At 36.8% G+C, this 15,075-nt stretch overlaps 1 protein-coding gene across 7 annotated transcripts in view; it reads right to left on the reverse strand.

Annotated features, from left to right (window-relative positions):
• Window positions 1-673: 673 nt before the first annotated feature.
• The window catches only part of LOC121861521 (mediator of RNA polymerase II transcription subunit 30-like), a 53,568-nt gene continuing 39,166 nt past the window's right edge, over window positions 674-15,075 (reverse strand). For 6 of the 7 annotated variants that reach the window (XM_042359335.1, XM_042359333.1, XM_042359337.1 and 3 more), the window contains 4 exons: window positions 13,208-13,362; window positions 7,912-8,070; window positions 5,288-5,389; window positions 674-975 (listed from right to left, as the gene is read on the reverse strand). In XM_042359335.1, the coding sequence (XP_042215269.1) occupies window positions 877-975; window positions 5,288-5,389; window positions 7,912-8,070; window positions 13,208-13,362 (515 nt within the window). In that variant the 3' untranslated portion in view covers window positions 674-876. The remainder of the gene's footprint in view (window positions 976-5,287; window positions 5,390-7,911; window positions 8,071-13,207; window positions 13,363-15,075) is intronic. The other variant, XM_042359334.1, reaches the window with a different exon arrangement.

Here is a 15,075-nt window from a genome sequence, read left to right on the forward strand (position 1 = left end):
TTAAGCAGAATTTTAAATACACCCAGTTTCACATACTGTATGTATATACTGTGGATACTAAATTGCTTTACATAAAGCATTTAGAATCACAGCCTCTTCGAAATTCATTTCAGGTACAGGATATACAAAGAGCAAATGACGTCTAACTGAAAGGTGGGAGAGAAGAGAGGGGAATCAATAGGGGAGGGGGTGGTCAAGATGCTAATGGACACAATAAGATCAAAGGGAAAGTCCACTGCCACCTGATCTGATGTGACCTGACTTCACCTCACCTCACGAAACCTCTAGGTATGTGACTGCGTGGTGTCCTCACAGCTCCACTCTCACCATACCCTCTACCCACACAACTCTTTACTATGGTTAATTATTAATTCATTAATTAATTAAAAATATTATTAGTTTGCCACAGACATAAAACTCTTTATTTGTTTGTTTGGGGCCTGTAACAAATAATGATTTTTTATTTTTCAATTGTATTGAAGTAAAAGTACAGCATTAGAAAACCATACTTATCCTGTAAGTAAAAGTACTAAATTTTTCTATTACTTTTTAAAAAGTAGCTACCCAAAAATGTTACTTGAGGACAGTACCGGTACTCAAGTAAATTTATTTAGTTATTTTACTACTCTGGCTATGTGAAATGCAAAGAACACAGGCTTAATAATACAACTCATAAAATATTCAAGATAGAGACATGATTTATAAAATACAGTACTGTAATATACTAAACATTGGATGTAATATTGTATAATGCAGGTTTTCAAGAAACTGGACCAATGGGTCACTTGAAAATTTAATATTTTTTAATCACTATAGTGATTATAGAACCTAAATTAACAGTCTGTTAAAACTTCAAAGTTACTAGGAAGAAATACACTAGGTGTTGCTCATCGCCAACATGGTGTTCACTTCCCAGATGATCGTGCGCAACTGGTCTATAATCTCCTTCATGTATCGGGCTTTTAGGTATAGTTGCTGTAAAGAAACCAAAAACCAGGTTTATAAATAATTTGCAAGAAAGTAAGAGTACTTCCAAAACCTTTTGGTGGTAGTACTGTACAAATTTATTTTTAATTCTGATGCTGCAAATAAATAAATACCGTATAACCCAGCATACAAGTCGACCCAGTGCACAAGTTACCTCAACCTTTTCAGCCCAAAATTTTGTTTGTGACTACAGTATACAGGGGGTATACTGTATATATACTTGCTCTGTAAGTGGACTCCCCCAAACACTGAGCATCCATTGACTCAGGGCTCATCTTATAATAAATATTAGGGTGTGTCAATTTAGGGGGTGAACTGGCTAAATTGAAAATCGAGTAATTTGGTAGCAATTTATTGTAGTCTTTAAGCAGGCAAAACAATATTCTGGCATAAATTTTTTTTTATAATAAGTCCTACCTACATCAAATGGATTTTTAAATGTACATATTTGTGAATTTATAACATAACCAGCATTTGCACACATGTTACTGTTTCAAGTTTCAAATTATTATATTTTATTATCCGTAGTCTATTTGAAAGTAACCAATGCCTTCATACTCTCTTTGCTTTGGTTTCTTGTCATCAGTAGTCTGCTTGCTATTTGTGCTTTGATGTAACCTTCGCCTCTCGTGGCTGTAAACATGGCCCGCTGCTTCTGTGACCATTTTCACACATCTCTCCACACTTTGAGTGTGGGAAGGCCACTTCGGCACCTGCATTGGAGTCTCTTTAAGGTTTCTCAATTCTTGGCTAGTTAGACTTGTTGTCAATGGTGGCTCTAAGACTTCCAAACTCAAGTCAACCAATTCTGACAATTTGGTGGCATTGACGTTTATTGGGGGAACTTTTCTTGAATGAAACGAACAGTCTCCCAACTGGTCGTCATCTATTAGCGTTCCTCTAATCTTTAGAATGACTTCTACAGCCTCGGTTCGGAGATTGGTACATTGACTGCAAAGCATTGCTTGCAAAACTGCTTCTGATCGAGCATACCAAGCGGACCTTCTTGCCACAGGTAACACGATGTCCCTCACTACCTTCCTCTGTGTTCTTACTAGCTGCAATTGAAACAAAAGGTGATTGGGCCCATCCACCCACATAGGATTAAGTTTCACACTAAACCACTGGGGAAGATAAACTCCAATAATAAATTCAACAATTAACCTCAAATTCTTCAGCACTTTGCCCTTCAATTCGTGTTTGGAAATCCAAATCCTGCAGAAACGAAGAGCTGTAGTTAACCAACGGCTGTGACTGACAGGTCCAATCTCCAAGAGAGCCAATGACTGAGGCACTTCTCCTGATCTTATTGCTTGGGCAATACGATAAGCATAGGATTGATCTGTGCTGAGATCTTTGATGACTCCTTCAGACAACGCCGGAAGGGGAGGGCCAACTTCGACCTTTGGAAAGGTTGTATTTATTTCTAGTTGTGTTGCTTCATCCAGCATGATGCCAAGGGGACCTGACCACTTGTTGTTGCTCTTTGTAGGACCATCAAGTTCCTGGATGAGATGACGAAGAGGTAGCTCGCCTGTATGTAAATCACATACAATCCAAACAAGTCTTCTTCCTAGTTTTTTCTCTAAATGCGTCATTACACCCCCCTGCCATCCGGTGTTCACTGCAATTGAATCTCCACCAACAGCCTGCAGTGAACTGCCAAGTCCTCTCTCCTGAACCCAACATAAAATATGATCAGCAATGACCTCTGCATGTTTCTTCCCTTCTACTTCAGTTTCGGGAGCAAAGTGAAACAAAAACCGACCACCAGGCTCAGAACAGACAGAGTAGTGTTCTTCTTGGATGAGACCTGGAAACTTTCTGTTCACTCCCTATACTTCTAGCAAAACTTTTGTGTCATCTATTCTTCCATCAAACAAAAGACAGGAGAGCCCTCCCTCGCTTAAATCTTTTTCATGCTGACCAGATATTTCCTTCATTATTTTTTCTTGTGCTCTTCTAATTTTATTATGATCTATCACCAAAGATACATCCTCTCGGCTGATGAGGCCTGCATCTATCCAAGCGGCAGTTGCAATTTCTGCAGCCTCACGAAGTCCAGCATGGTGGCGAATACTAGCTAAAGCAATGTTTGAAATATTTCTTGTGTTGTATTTCATTTTCTTTGGTAAAGGTTCAGATGGCTCTTTGGAACTATCATCTGATGTTGCTTCCTGTTCATCAGAAGAACTATCAAAGAAGTGATAAACATCTTGACACAGCTCTTCCTCTCTTTGGATGGCTTCTTCACTCTTCATTTTCTTCTTTTGTTCCCTCTCTCGGATTTGTTCTCTCTTCTTGGCATTAGCAATCTGCTTCTTTGTTTCTGAATAATCTATTGAACCCATTTGCATACTTCCTTGGCCTTCTGCCTTTGTCCTCTGTGCCTTTATAAATTCAAGCTCTAAAACAGGGATCTTCTTTTCACGAGGACAACCACAATCAATGTGGGAATTATTTTCTCTCTTACCTGAGTGAGAACAGTTGGATTCAGAACATAATTGTATGGAGCACTTGCAGGTCAAAATGTCAAACAGAGTATCAAGTGTGTGCAGAAATTCATTTTTCCTGGCCAAGTTTCCTTTACCAAGTGATGTTTCAACTGCTTTGTGCCATAATTTCGTTAGTTTTAGCTCAATAGTTCGACACTGATTAATCACAGGTGGTTTGAATAGTGCATTAGCTTTTGTCCATTGATGCAGAAGAGGGACTATCATGTCATTTATGAGTTCTTTATCTGTATAGTTCCTTCTGTCCTTTGCATTTTTTTCTCGAAGGAGTAACCCTAATCTTAGCATGTCTCTCACTGTTGGAAGTTCTGATACAGGAAGCTCCTTCCCTTTACCAACTAGCAGGCTCAAGTGGGTTGACAACTGACTTCTTGTCTTCAATTTTGACATCTTCACACTATCTGACAAATAGAAAAATATTTCAATGTTTCATAATTCAATTGTTGTTTCAAAAAATATCAATTTGTTTATCAAAAATGCTGTAACAGAAATAACATAATAATTTCTTAGAACATAATGTTTTATACAATGATATAAGTAACTGCGACAATCAATATGCCCTACTTACAATAATTAAAATGTAGAATTCGTCTGGTAGAGTAGGTGCAAGTGCAATGAGAGCAAACCACCGTCTATGATATCTAGAAGGAGAGTGAGCCGGGCGCCTTATCCTCACGCTTGGTACAAGTCAAAACAAGAATTAAACTGTCCCACACGGAGAGCCTGTTCATGTTCATGTTCTGACATGCATATTGTACACAAGCTATAGAACCATAAAATACTCCATAATCCATATGCTTACATGAGATTAGTTAATATCAAGTGAATAATTCTAATCAAGTCTCATTAATTTGTTGAAATACTGATATTTGAAACTTTAAGGTATAATTGATGTAGGTGAGGGTTATTTCAATTCATTTTTGTTTGCTAATCTCAAGTTTAGACATAAAGAGGCACAATATTTTGACTACCAAATTTGATTTTTAACATGTTGACAAAATTGACACACCCTAATAAATATGATAAAAAAAAGCAATATAAGAACATGGGATGCAGCATAGAGATGCAAGCTGATATGAAGTGACCCAAGTCACAATATTTACCAGGAACCTTACCTACTTAGGTCTGGGCCCAAGGAACTCTTTCCCACCTTAGAACTAATCTGAGGGAGCAGTGAGGATCCTCCCAACCTTCTTCACCCCCCCCCCCAACAATCAGGTTTCTTATTCAACATGACTCTTCTACAGTGACCCTTTCAAAATCTCCAGGCACCATTTATATATATAAAAGAAAAAATTACCAATAGAATGTAAATAACAAAACATAAAATTCAAAATAGTGACCATTTAGCACTTATACCAAAGACTATTTGTTTTCATCAACTCTGAAGTCTTTCAATTCAAAATTTACCTGGATTTTAAGGTTCACATTTTATACTCAGCAGATAAGACAAGTCCTAGTTTTGAAGATATTTTTTGAGCTTTGAAGGTTGACTTATATGCCAGCATATACAGTATATAAATAAACAAACTGTACCTGAACCTACAACTACCAGTCTTCCTTCTTTATTCAGAATTAGTACAACACAGTCATTGTTTTTGTTATATGCCTGCCTTGGATCTGATCTGGTATTACATGAGAGTACAGTATTCCTGGACTGATATGGAACTATAAAAAGGGTTTATCTCTCAACCAGAAAGATCAATACCTGCTTATCAATACCTGTCATGTTTAGTTTTCATAAGAGTAACATAAAAGGGCACGAATGTGACACAGAAGCAACCCACCTCCTTGAGTTCCCTAGATTCCTCCACAAGATGACGATAGTTTTCACCAATTTTCTTGTAGTCTGCCCTGTTGTCTGCCTCGTCCTTGTAAGGAATTAAGCTCTGTGATGACAGAGTTGCTAAGTTGCACAACAATTAACAACAGCTTGGATTTGTAAAATGATGCAGCAAAACATGAATATACATACAATATTATATTATCCTTTTAATTTAATAAGTAAATGGTTTGAAGCATGTAATATACATATATAAATTATATCTCAATACAAAATAATTTATGCAGACAGAGCCAATAAACCAAAGTTACAATACAACCTGTCCAATAATCTGCTTTATTTTCTTTGCACCAAAAAGGAAGTTAAAATCAGCTTAAATTTGTTTTGGCAAATCACCAACTACCTTAAAACTTATGGCTTAGTATACACATTTATAAACCTCATAATGGAGGACTGGCTTAGTGTACACATTTATAAACCTCATAATGGAGGACTGGCTTAGTGTACACATTTATAAACCTCATAATGGAGAACTGGCTTAGTGTACACATTTATAAACCTCATAATGGAGGACTGGCTTAGTGTACACATTTATAAACCAAATAATGGAGGACTGGCTTAGTGTACACATTTATAAACCTCATAATGGAGGACTCATCCCTAAGTTATTTTTTTATAACCTTGAGAGTACAGTACTGAACAGCTCAATAAGAACAAGTCAAAGGGTTTTAACCCCAATGTGTGACTGAGATTTATAAACCAAATAAATTCAATAATTAGATTATTCTTCACCTTCACACAAAGAATGCAAGGCATATCCATACAGTAAGAAGATAATCTAAAATGGGAGAAAACTTGATACAGTGAACCCTCAAAGATTCGGACCCAGTAAATCCGGATTTTGGAAGATTCGGACAGAATTTTGGGGTTCTGGGGGCTAAGAAGCCTCCCTAAGAAGCATTCCCAAAACAGAGCAAAGATCATCTTAGGCTCGTGTAACTGAAATGTCAGCGCGCTGGACGCAGGTGCCCGAGGAGGGAAACATAAACAGAGTTGTCAATTGTTCTTTGTATGTGTATATTTCTCCCATACAGTATGTATTTTGACACTATGCCTGGCAATGGGAACAAGTAAGTGACCACTAGTTAAAGTGTTGTCGGCTCTTGTAACTCTCCTCACCCCCTGCCATATTTAAATGGATTTACTGTTATTATTAGTGTTTACGGATATAATAGTGATTAATCATGGCACTTGTAGTCAGGTTAAACTCGTCACTGTAACCACCAGGCTACTGGGCCAAGTTATGTGGTGTTATGGTAGTTTTTCAACTCGTATTTTCGGGTAGATATACGTAACTTTTTTCATTATTTTCACTTAATTACATGCACACACCATCCCACAAACATATTGTGAAAAAGGTAAAAGAAATAATTGTCCTAAGGGCAAACACGTAATGGGAGGAGAGCGTCGGGGGTGGGGAGCATTGCTTGGGAATTGGCGTCCCAGCTGGTCTTCGTTACTTTGGTGAAGCAGGGATTGTATGCAAATGACGACTGTGTTAAACTTTCATTTGTCTTTTATTTACTGATTTAGCAATACATTATTTTTTGTTGTAACTTATTTATTGGTATTATTTTTAATTATTCCTCACATTTCCTGGCTACAGAAGGAAAATAATTTTTTTTTCCCTAAATACTCCCTGCTAAAATGGGGGTTGTGTCGTATATGCCATAAAATACTGTACTGTATTTTTGGTCTTTTTATATCATTATTTGTCGTTTTATACATTTATTATATTTGTCAGAAGATTTTGACAATCGGCTTTATCGGACAAGTAGTCTCCCCATTTAGTCCGGATCTCCCAGGGTTCACTGTAATTTTGTTGTGAACATAACATGAAACACTGATCTATCCATTTGCTGATGTTGGATACAAGCACTCAATCCCAACCAAACCAGTCCAGATCCAGCTCACCTGAGCACCCAAAAAGGTGAAATTCAAGATCAACCTTCCATTTATTACCTACATCGGGGTCAGTGAACTCACTATACCGCAGTCATCTACCGTAAAATGGGAGGTGAAAGGACATGAAGGCTGCACTGGCAGTGCCAAAACTTATAATCTTATTTATACAACCAATCTAATGTCAAACTTATAGTAGGAAATAAATGAAAAAAATTAAAGGTCCTTCATTACCTGTGCAACCCTAAGCTGAAAAACCAGCAACTGGCTCTGAGGTTGTTGCTAATGGCTCAGCTGAATGATGAATCACTATGCTCTTATCATAAACTCCCCCACTGATATATCAACCCTAAGGTTTCACACCCACCGAGAACCACCACAACAAGAGTACAGTATCTATTTATAACCTAAACATGTAAAATGTATAATATAACTAACTATACAGCTACACAATATTAACAAGTTAAAAAAGAAACAGCTAAATATACACATGAATACAGTTTGTAATTTCAAATTAAAGACTTCCACCATATGTGAAAACTGTGGTAAGTACAATAGTATTGTCAGCAAGGATTATATCTTAATATCAATTAGGAAAATATTTGTCATTAACATTCAGGCAGTCTAAAGTTACTTTATAAATGGTACAGTAATTTATAAACTGACCTCTATATGAGTATATTCCATCCCTGCACAGTCATCATTAACACGGATGTAAATGGCTCTGAGGGGTTTGAAGTGACGCTGAATGGCACTGAGATTTTCTTGGATCCGCATTTTTTTTTCAGTACTTAACTGTGTGCCTTGATTAGAACCATTTGGAAGCTGCAATTCAAAATACAATATGCATATTCAAAATCACAATCATGAGAAGAAAACTAATAATTCAAATGAAATAAGTATTACCCTTTCTTAGTAGGACCATATTGACCATATTGTGCCTCTCAAGCACAAACTTTTATAATTTTCTATAGAGTAGAGTACATTATCTCTCATCATAACATAACATCTACCACCCACACACTTCTCTATTCCATGCCTTCAACTTAACTTTAACTGCACAGATGACTAGATATTTTCCTATTTACTATTAAACATTAATCTTATTTAATAATACAGTATTCCCTTCAAATTCGAGGGGGTTAGGTTCTCAAAATGGCTGTGAATCGCCAAATCCGCGAATAATGGCCAGACGAGGGGGGGGGGTTACATTTTTACTTGTGTACAAAGAAATGTATACAGTTAACCCTCACTTTACGCGGTTAATGTAACCCACAGGGTACCGCGGAAAGCGAGAAATTCGTAAAGTGAATAACATAACATATGGGATTAATTGAAAAGGAGTCCAGGCCGATCCCCAAACTCCACTTTTTGACGACACATAACTATGTTGTAGTAAAAATAACATCTTAATTTTATGATGGTACATGCACACAATTAATACTTAAGAGAAATACAGTCGCCAAGTTAATGTCCATTCAAATAATGGACACACTCCCTCCCCCTCTTCTCACACTACACTGTTGGCTCTTCCCTCTGAGAAATTTTGGGGGTAAAACCAGGTATAGTAATAAATAATACCTCAAACTAAAGTTAGGATAATACAATTGACATTGCTGGATTCCTTGTAAGACCAGGAATATTTTGAATATAAATGTCATATATTTTTCACAAAAGATAACATATTTACTCAGATTAAACATTACATCTAAAATTTGTATGTCTAATGCAAAATCTATGATGTTTATATTCAAAATGATCATCAAATTGTAAGAATTCCAGCAATGTAAATTATATTCTGGCCGGGTAATTTGTATGAATTTTATGAGCTAAAACAAATATCTTCAGTTAATAAAAAAAAAAATATTCTTCACGACACTATCTGTCAATCAAAGTACCCCACCTTGCCTCCCCCCCTCTTCCAACCGCGCGGTCAGTCCCAACCCTCCCCCCCACCTCCTCCCTTCAAGAGAAAGAGTGGGTGAAAAAAATAAATTTTAACATTTTGTATTAAATAATACCTCAGATTAAAGTTAGGATAATATAATTGACATTGCTGGATTCCTTGTAAGACCAGGAATATTTTGAATATAAACGTCATATATTTTGCACAAAAGATAACATACTTACTCAGAGTGAACATTATATCTAAAAATTTTATGTCTAATGCAAAATATATGATGTTTATATTCAAAATGATCATCAAATTGTAAGAATTCCAGCAATGTAAATTATATTCTGGCCGGGTAATTTGTATGAATTTTATGAGCTAAAATAAAAATCTTCAGTTAATAAAAAAAAAAAATATTCTTCACACGGTAACAGATGGTCGGTCGCCGGTCCCTCCCTCCCTCCCCCCACCAACGTCCCTACTAGATAAATGTGTGGGAATACCAGACTGTTTACCTTTTTAGTAATAAATAATAAATCAGACTAAAGTTAGGATAATATAATTGACATTGCTGGATTCCTTGTAAGACCAGGAATATTTTGAATATAAATATCATATATTTTGCACAAAAGATAACATATTTACTCAAGAGTAAACATTATATCTAAAATTTGTATGTCTAATGCAAAATCTATGATGTTTATATTCAAAATGATCATCAAATTGTAAGAATTCCAGCAATGTAAATTATATTCTGGCCGGATAATTTGTATGAATTTTATGAGCTAAATTAAAAAAATTATACTTCATCCGTGTAAAGGGGTACACCCACCGCGGAATGTGAGCATCCTGGGTTCTGGCAGGGCACCGCGTAAACGTGGAAACACGGAATGTGGGACCGCGTAAAGTGAGGGTTGACTGTATTCCGTTTGTGTGTTTGCCCTTAGGAAGAATTATTTCTACCCTCAAGACTACTTCCCATTAATAGTTATGTGTATGTGTTTTGTGTATGTGTGTGTCTACACACACACACACATATATATACAATACAGGTAAATGAAATTACTGTCTATAGAATGAATGGTTCCCTGTCCCGGCCGTGAAAATGCCGGCAACTTTAAAACTACCCACAGACATTCTGGGTATATCCAGGGTGTCATCCGTGAATTATCCGAGCGTGCTGTAATAATAATATGTAATATTTATTCAATAAAATTGCCCTTCAGGTTTACAATTGAATAAGCATGTTTATAAACTATGCAGGTATACAGTTCAACAAGAATACAGTGGGGTATGCTATAACGAATCTAATTGGTTCTAGAACCTTGTTCGTTATAGCATTCGTTCGTTATAGGATTAATCCGTTCCAGGCCCCCAAATACAACCACTTAACACTGAAAAATATAATATAAAATTGTAAAAATTGTAAAAAAGTGCATAAATATGCATCTAAACCCCTGAAATAAAGAATATCATTAATATTTGTAATAAAAAAGCAATAAATTAGTAAAAAAAAAAACCAAAACCCTTTTTTTTTGGTTTTTAAATAATGTTCGTTGTAGGAGTTTCGTTCGTTATAGCATTCTCAATTTTATAGGTAAAACCGTTCGTTATAGGAATATTCGTAGTAGGATCCGTTCGTTATAGCATACCCCACTGTATAGATAATATACTGTAAGTATAGAGTACATGTAGGCTAGGGGAGTACAGTACTGTATAGAGTTTCCTGTGTGCTGAGACAGTGCAGGTAAGCAGTAAGGCAACTTGACCAAGGATAGATGACAATGCTCTCTGGAGCTTATTTCCAGGAGGGCCCTTTGCTTAGGCTCATGCTTGGTCTCTAATCAGTAATAGTATATCTACACGAGTATTAATGAGTTTATTTGATAGAATTTAACAAGGTTTACATTGCGCTTGGACTATCCGAGGCAGGCAGATCACTACCGCAGTTTTACAGTATGTGGTTTAATAATATAAAAAAATCATTCTCTTATCTTGCTGTAGCTTCACCTACTGTATTATGTATTTCTTCAGGGGCAGATCCAGGAATATCTAAAGGGGGGTCCAGGAAGTTTTGGGTAGTGGAACATGGCGAGCATTTTGAGGCCCCTGGAAGCCACGTGCACTTGATATTAGGAGATATTCTGAGGTCAATAGTAATTACTTTTTACAATACAAAAATGCCTGAGTACAATGCTGCATTAAAGAAAAGGTATTGAAATTTTCTGATGAAAAAGGGGGAAGGGGGGTGTCAGGATCTCCAGGACTCCCCCTGGATCCACCCTTGTTCTTTGTTTTAGCTTTGAATTGTTTAATACCATAACGTTTTGATGTAGTCTGGTAACTTGTTCCAGTCTGTTATAACAATAAAGAAGAAAGTGTTGTTTGCTTGACCATGGACACCATGTACATTACCATAGAATTATGTTCACTAGTACCTTGCCAGTTCATATTTTGTAGGTTAAAGATAAGTATATACTGTCCTGTACAGTATCTGAGCAAAATGAACTCCTTCACTGCTTCCAAACTTAGACATTTATGCCACTCCATGGGATTAACCCCTAAAGCCAAGGTGGCATAACTCTACGTCCACTTTAGTGACCCCGGGTGATGTTCCTCTATGTCCTTAATCTTTGCAGCATAGTTTGAATACCTAGAGAGGACAAAGTACTTTGCTTATGATATTTATTTACTTGGCAATTCAACTCGCACATAATCTTTGTTTCAAGTCTAGTGGTCACCTTACCCACGAGCTACCATGATGGATGCACATCCTTCGACGTCTCGTGACCTGCCTCACTCCTCCAGACCCTCAAGAGTTGAGTGGCATCGATATAGTATTGAGTGACACTGACAGTGATGGGGAGGAAACAGACCCAGATGATGTAGGGTTTGTTAAGGTGGCCAGCGGTGAGAACAGTGATACAGACAACGGCACTCGCCCCCCCCTCCCTACCCTACCAGCCCCCTTAGCAAGGTCATGGTCATGAGTGTTGTGGACGTAGTGGACCACTTGCACGCCAGCCACAAGAGTACACTTGGAGTGACTGCACACTAATTTTATGACTGAAATACAGTACCAGTTTTTAACTGTAAATTATTTTTAATTTTTATTTTTGCCAAAATGTGGCCATGTGGGGGGTCCAGCAGGTCTTACATCACCCGGGGCATAAGGGTTAATGAATTAAATGTACAGTATTTGATTAATACAATCTCACTGAATACAGAAGAAGTACTGCAGGGGTTTACTATACATAGTGAAGCCTTAATCCTTTGTGTACGGGTTCCTCTAAGCTGAGTAAAATAATCTGGTGTTACTCAAATACTGTAATATTAAAAGTAGCATCCCCATAGTGAAGGGGTTAATATCTGTTCAATATGAACATACTGTACCAGTACAGGTATATGTACATGAATATGGTAATGTCCTCCCTAAAAGTTTATAGTAATGAAAAGGTCATTTGTATTTATTAAGTTCAAATTAATATTTCTATTCAATACCAAACAATCAGAAAAGACATTATTTTAATACAAATCTACTCAGTATTAGGTAACTCAACAGTTTATGCACTTTACAAAATAACAAATGTATAACCTCACCATTGAGCTTATGTATTCACAATAAAAATGTATCTGTCCAGATGGGTCCAATGAATTTCATTTTGATCAATATGACTCATGCTGTCTCTATAGGGTTGTCAAACTCCTTGGTCCATGGTGTCATTGTTTTGCAGAGTGTGGATAGATACTATCTTTACAATGTGTACAGTCACTAATATCCCCTCCAACACCTTTTTTAATTCATAAATATAGTGCATAAATCACCATTTTCGATTGATGATAATGAACCAGGAAAAATATAAGGTTATCTATATATAAATACTGTATAAACAATATTTGGTAACCTGTGTTTTGTTCATCCTGGACACATTTCTGCAGTCTCACCATTACAACTACTGTACCAGGGAATCTCCCATCCAGTCTTACAATGTTTCAGGTGCAGGTGTCCAGTAATTCAATGCACTACTGTACCAAATAATTGTTGTAGAAAAGTAAAACTAGGACACTTACTGGCATATTCTTTAGATGAGAAAAAACCTCACTAGTTCTCAGGACAATTTCTTGAACAGCTTCGCAGCCGGCCTTACACAAAAATGATGTATTCCTTTGTGGGTGGGGTTGTGTCTGGGATGATTCCCCACCACCTTGTTGCACACCTTGGCTGCCTGTAAAAATATATGAATAAGTAAATAAATAAAAAATAAAATAAATCCAAAAATTGTGTACGTATACTGTAGCACCCATCACTCTTATAGAATGCAGGTCAGGGTATTCCTTGATATCTGCCATTAATCAAACTCTGTACAGTACCTGGATTTCACTAAACCAGAGACAGACAGTTCAGGTCTTATATGGCTAATACAGTACTATATGTACACTCCACTAAAAAATATTGTGCACCCTTGGCTCTGAAACCATCCTCAAAGATCACTGCGAGAGAAGCCGTGATGAGTGTTATCACATTTCTTGGCTTGGTGTGTTATATTGTATAACCCCGTAAAGATGCAGAATAATCTTTTAGTAAGAGGCAATTTTGAGAAATAACTAAATACTCTACTGTACTAAAACTCCATTTTATAACCAAATCTACCCAAGCCTGTATAGTATCAGTTGCCTTGTGTATAGTAATCAAGTACAGAGGGTTGAAAACCCAAGTTCTCGAGGACATAGACATGTGGCTGAAACTAATCCAAAATAAGTCTACGCTTTCCCATAAAATCATGCTTTTAAAAAGAGACTTGATGGATATAACAGTTACCACAAAAGACTAGAACCACTGAGGTTCACACTTGCACTATCACCTCTGGTTTTTAACCCCTTTTGCACGGAGGTCTCCCTATGCTAAATAAAATTGTCTTACGTTAGACAAATAAAATATTAAAAGTGCTGTACCCATGGCAAAAGGGTTAATTGTCATACATGGCATAACTTGTCATTTTATGGTCCTCTCCAATGCCCAGCTCATGACAGTAGCCCCAATAGGGAGAAACAACGGAACATGAATCACTCCATCTTAGCTTGTTTACATACTGTAGGTACACCACAGATTTTCCGGGAACTGATGACCCTGCACCTCCTTTAGTCCGGACAAAATTACAAGAGGGCACTTAACTTCCTTCCCTGCCTGCCATATTTTGCTGGATTTACTGTTACTATAAGTGTTTACTGATACAGTGATCCCTCGGTTAACGAACGCCTCGGTTAACGAATTACCTTCCATAAGAATTTTCAATTCGGTTAACGAAATTTTTACAAAATCATGTCAACATGTGTTCGCTTGCTCACCAGCTGGAATATTAGTCCGCCAATACAATAACTGGTTCTAGGGCTTAAATTCGTTCTCATTTGAGTAAATATCAAGAAGGTTGTACTATTCAATAATTTTCCAAATTTTATATTAAATTTTTTAGTTATTTTAACACTTATTTAACATAATTACAGTACAAGAAACTAGTTTTTGGTGCGCCATTCAGCCACTTGATTCACCCAGCAAGGCGTCAGTTTGTATCTCTGGTCAGTGGAGGTAACATCGCTTGTGGCTCTCTTGAATATAAACTATTTTTACGTTTTACAGTACAATTATTGGTCATTCTGAAATTTATTTTACATATTGACACTATATACTGCAGTGCAGTGTTGATTTAAAGAAAATACTCTTGAATTACACCTAAAGAACATAAAATTTTATAAGTGAAATGACGACATGAAGCTTGGGGTGATTTCTCTTCCACCCCCACTTCCTTCTCTTCTCCCTTCTCCTCCACCCCCACCCCCACTTCTAATTCCCATCATCATCATCATCATCAACCAGGAGCGTTCTACATACTCACCTCAAAATAAGTGTACTTTATTGCATTTATTTTTACTTTGTATGTAAT

The sequence above is a fragment of the Homarus americanus genome, unplaced genomic scaffold (genome assembly GCF_018991925.1).
Source record: "Homarus americanus isolate GMGI-L3 unplaced genomic scaffold, GMGI_Hamer_2.0 scaffold24260, whole genome shotgun sequence".
Taxonomy (NCBI): Eukaryota; Metazoa; Arthropoda; class Malacostraca; order Decapoda; family Nephropidae; genus Homarus; species Homarus americanus.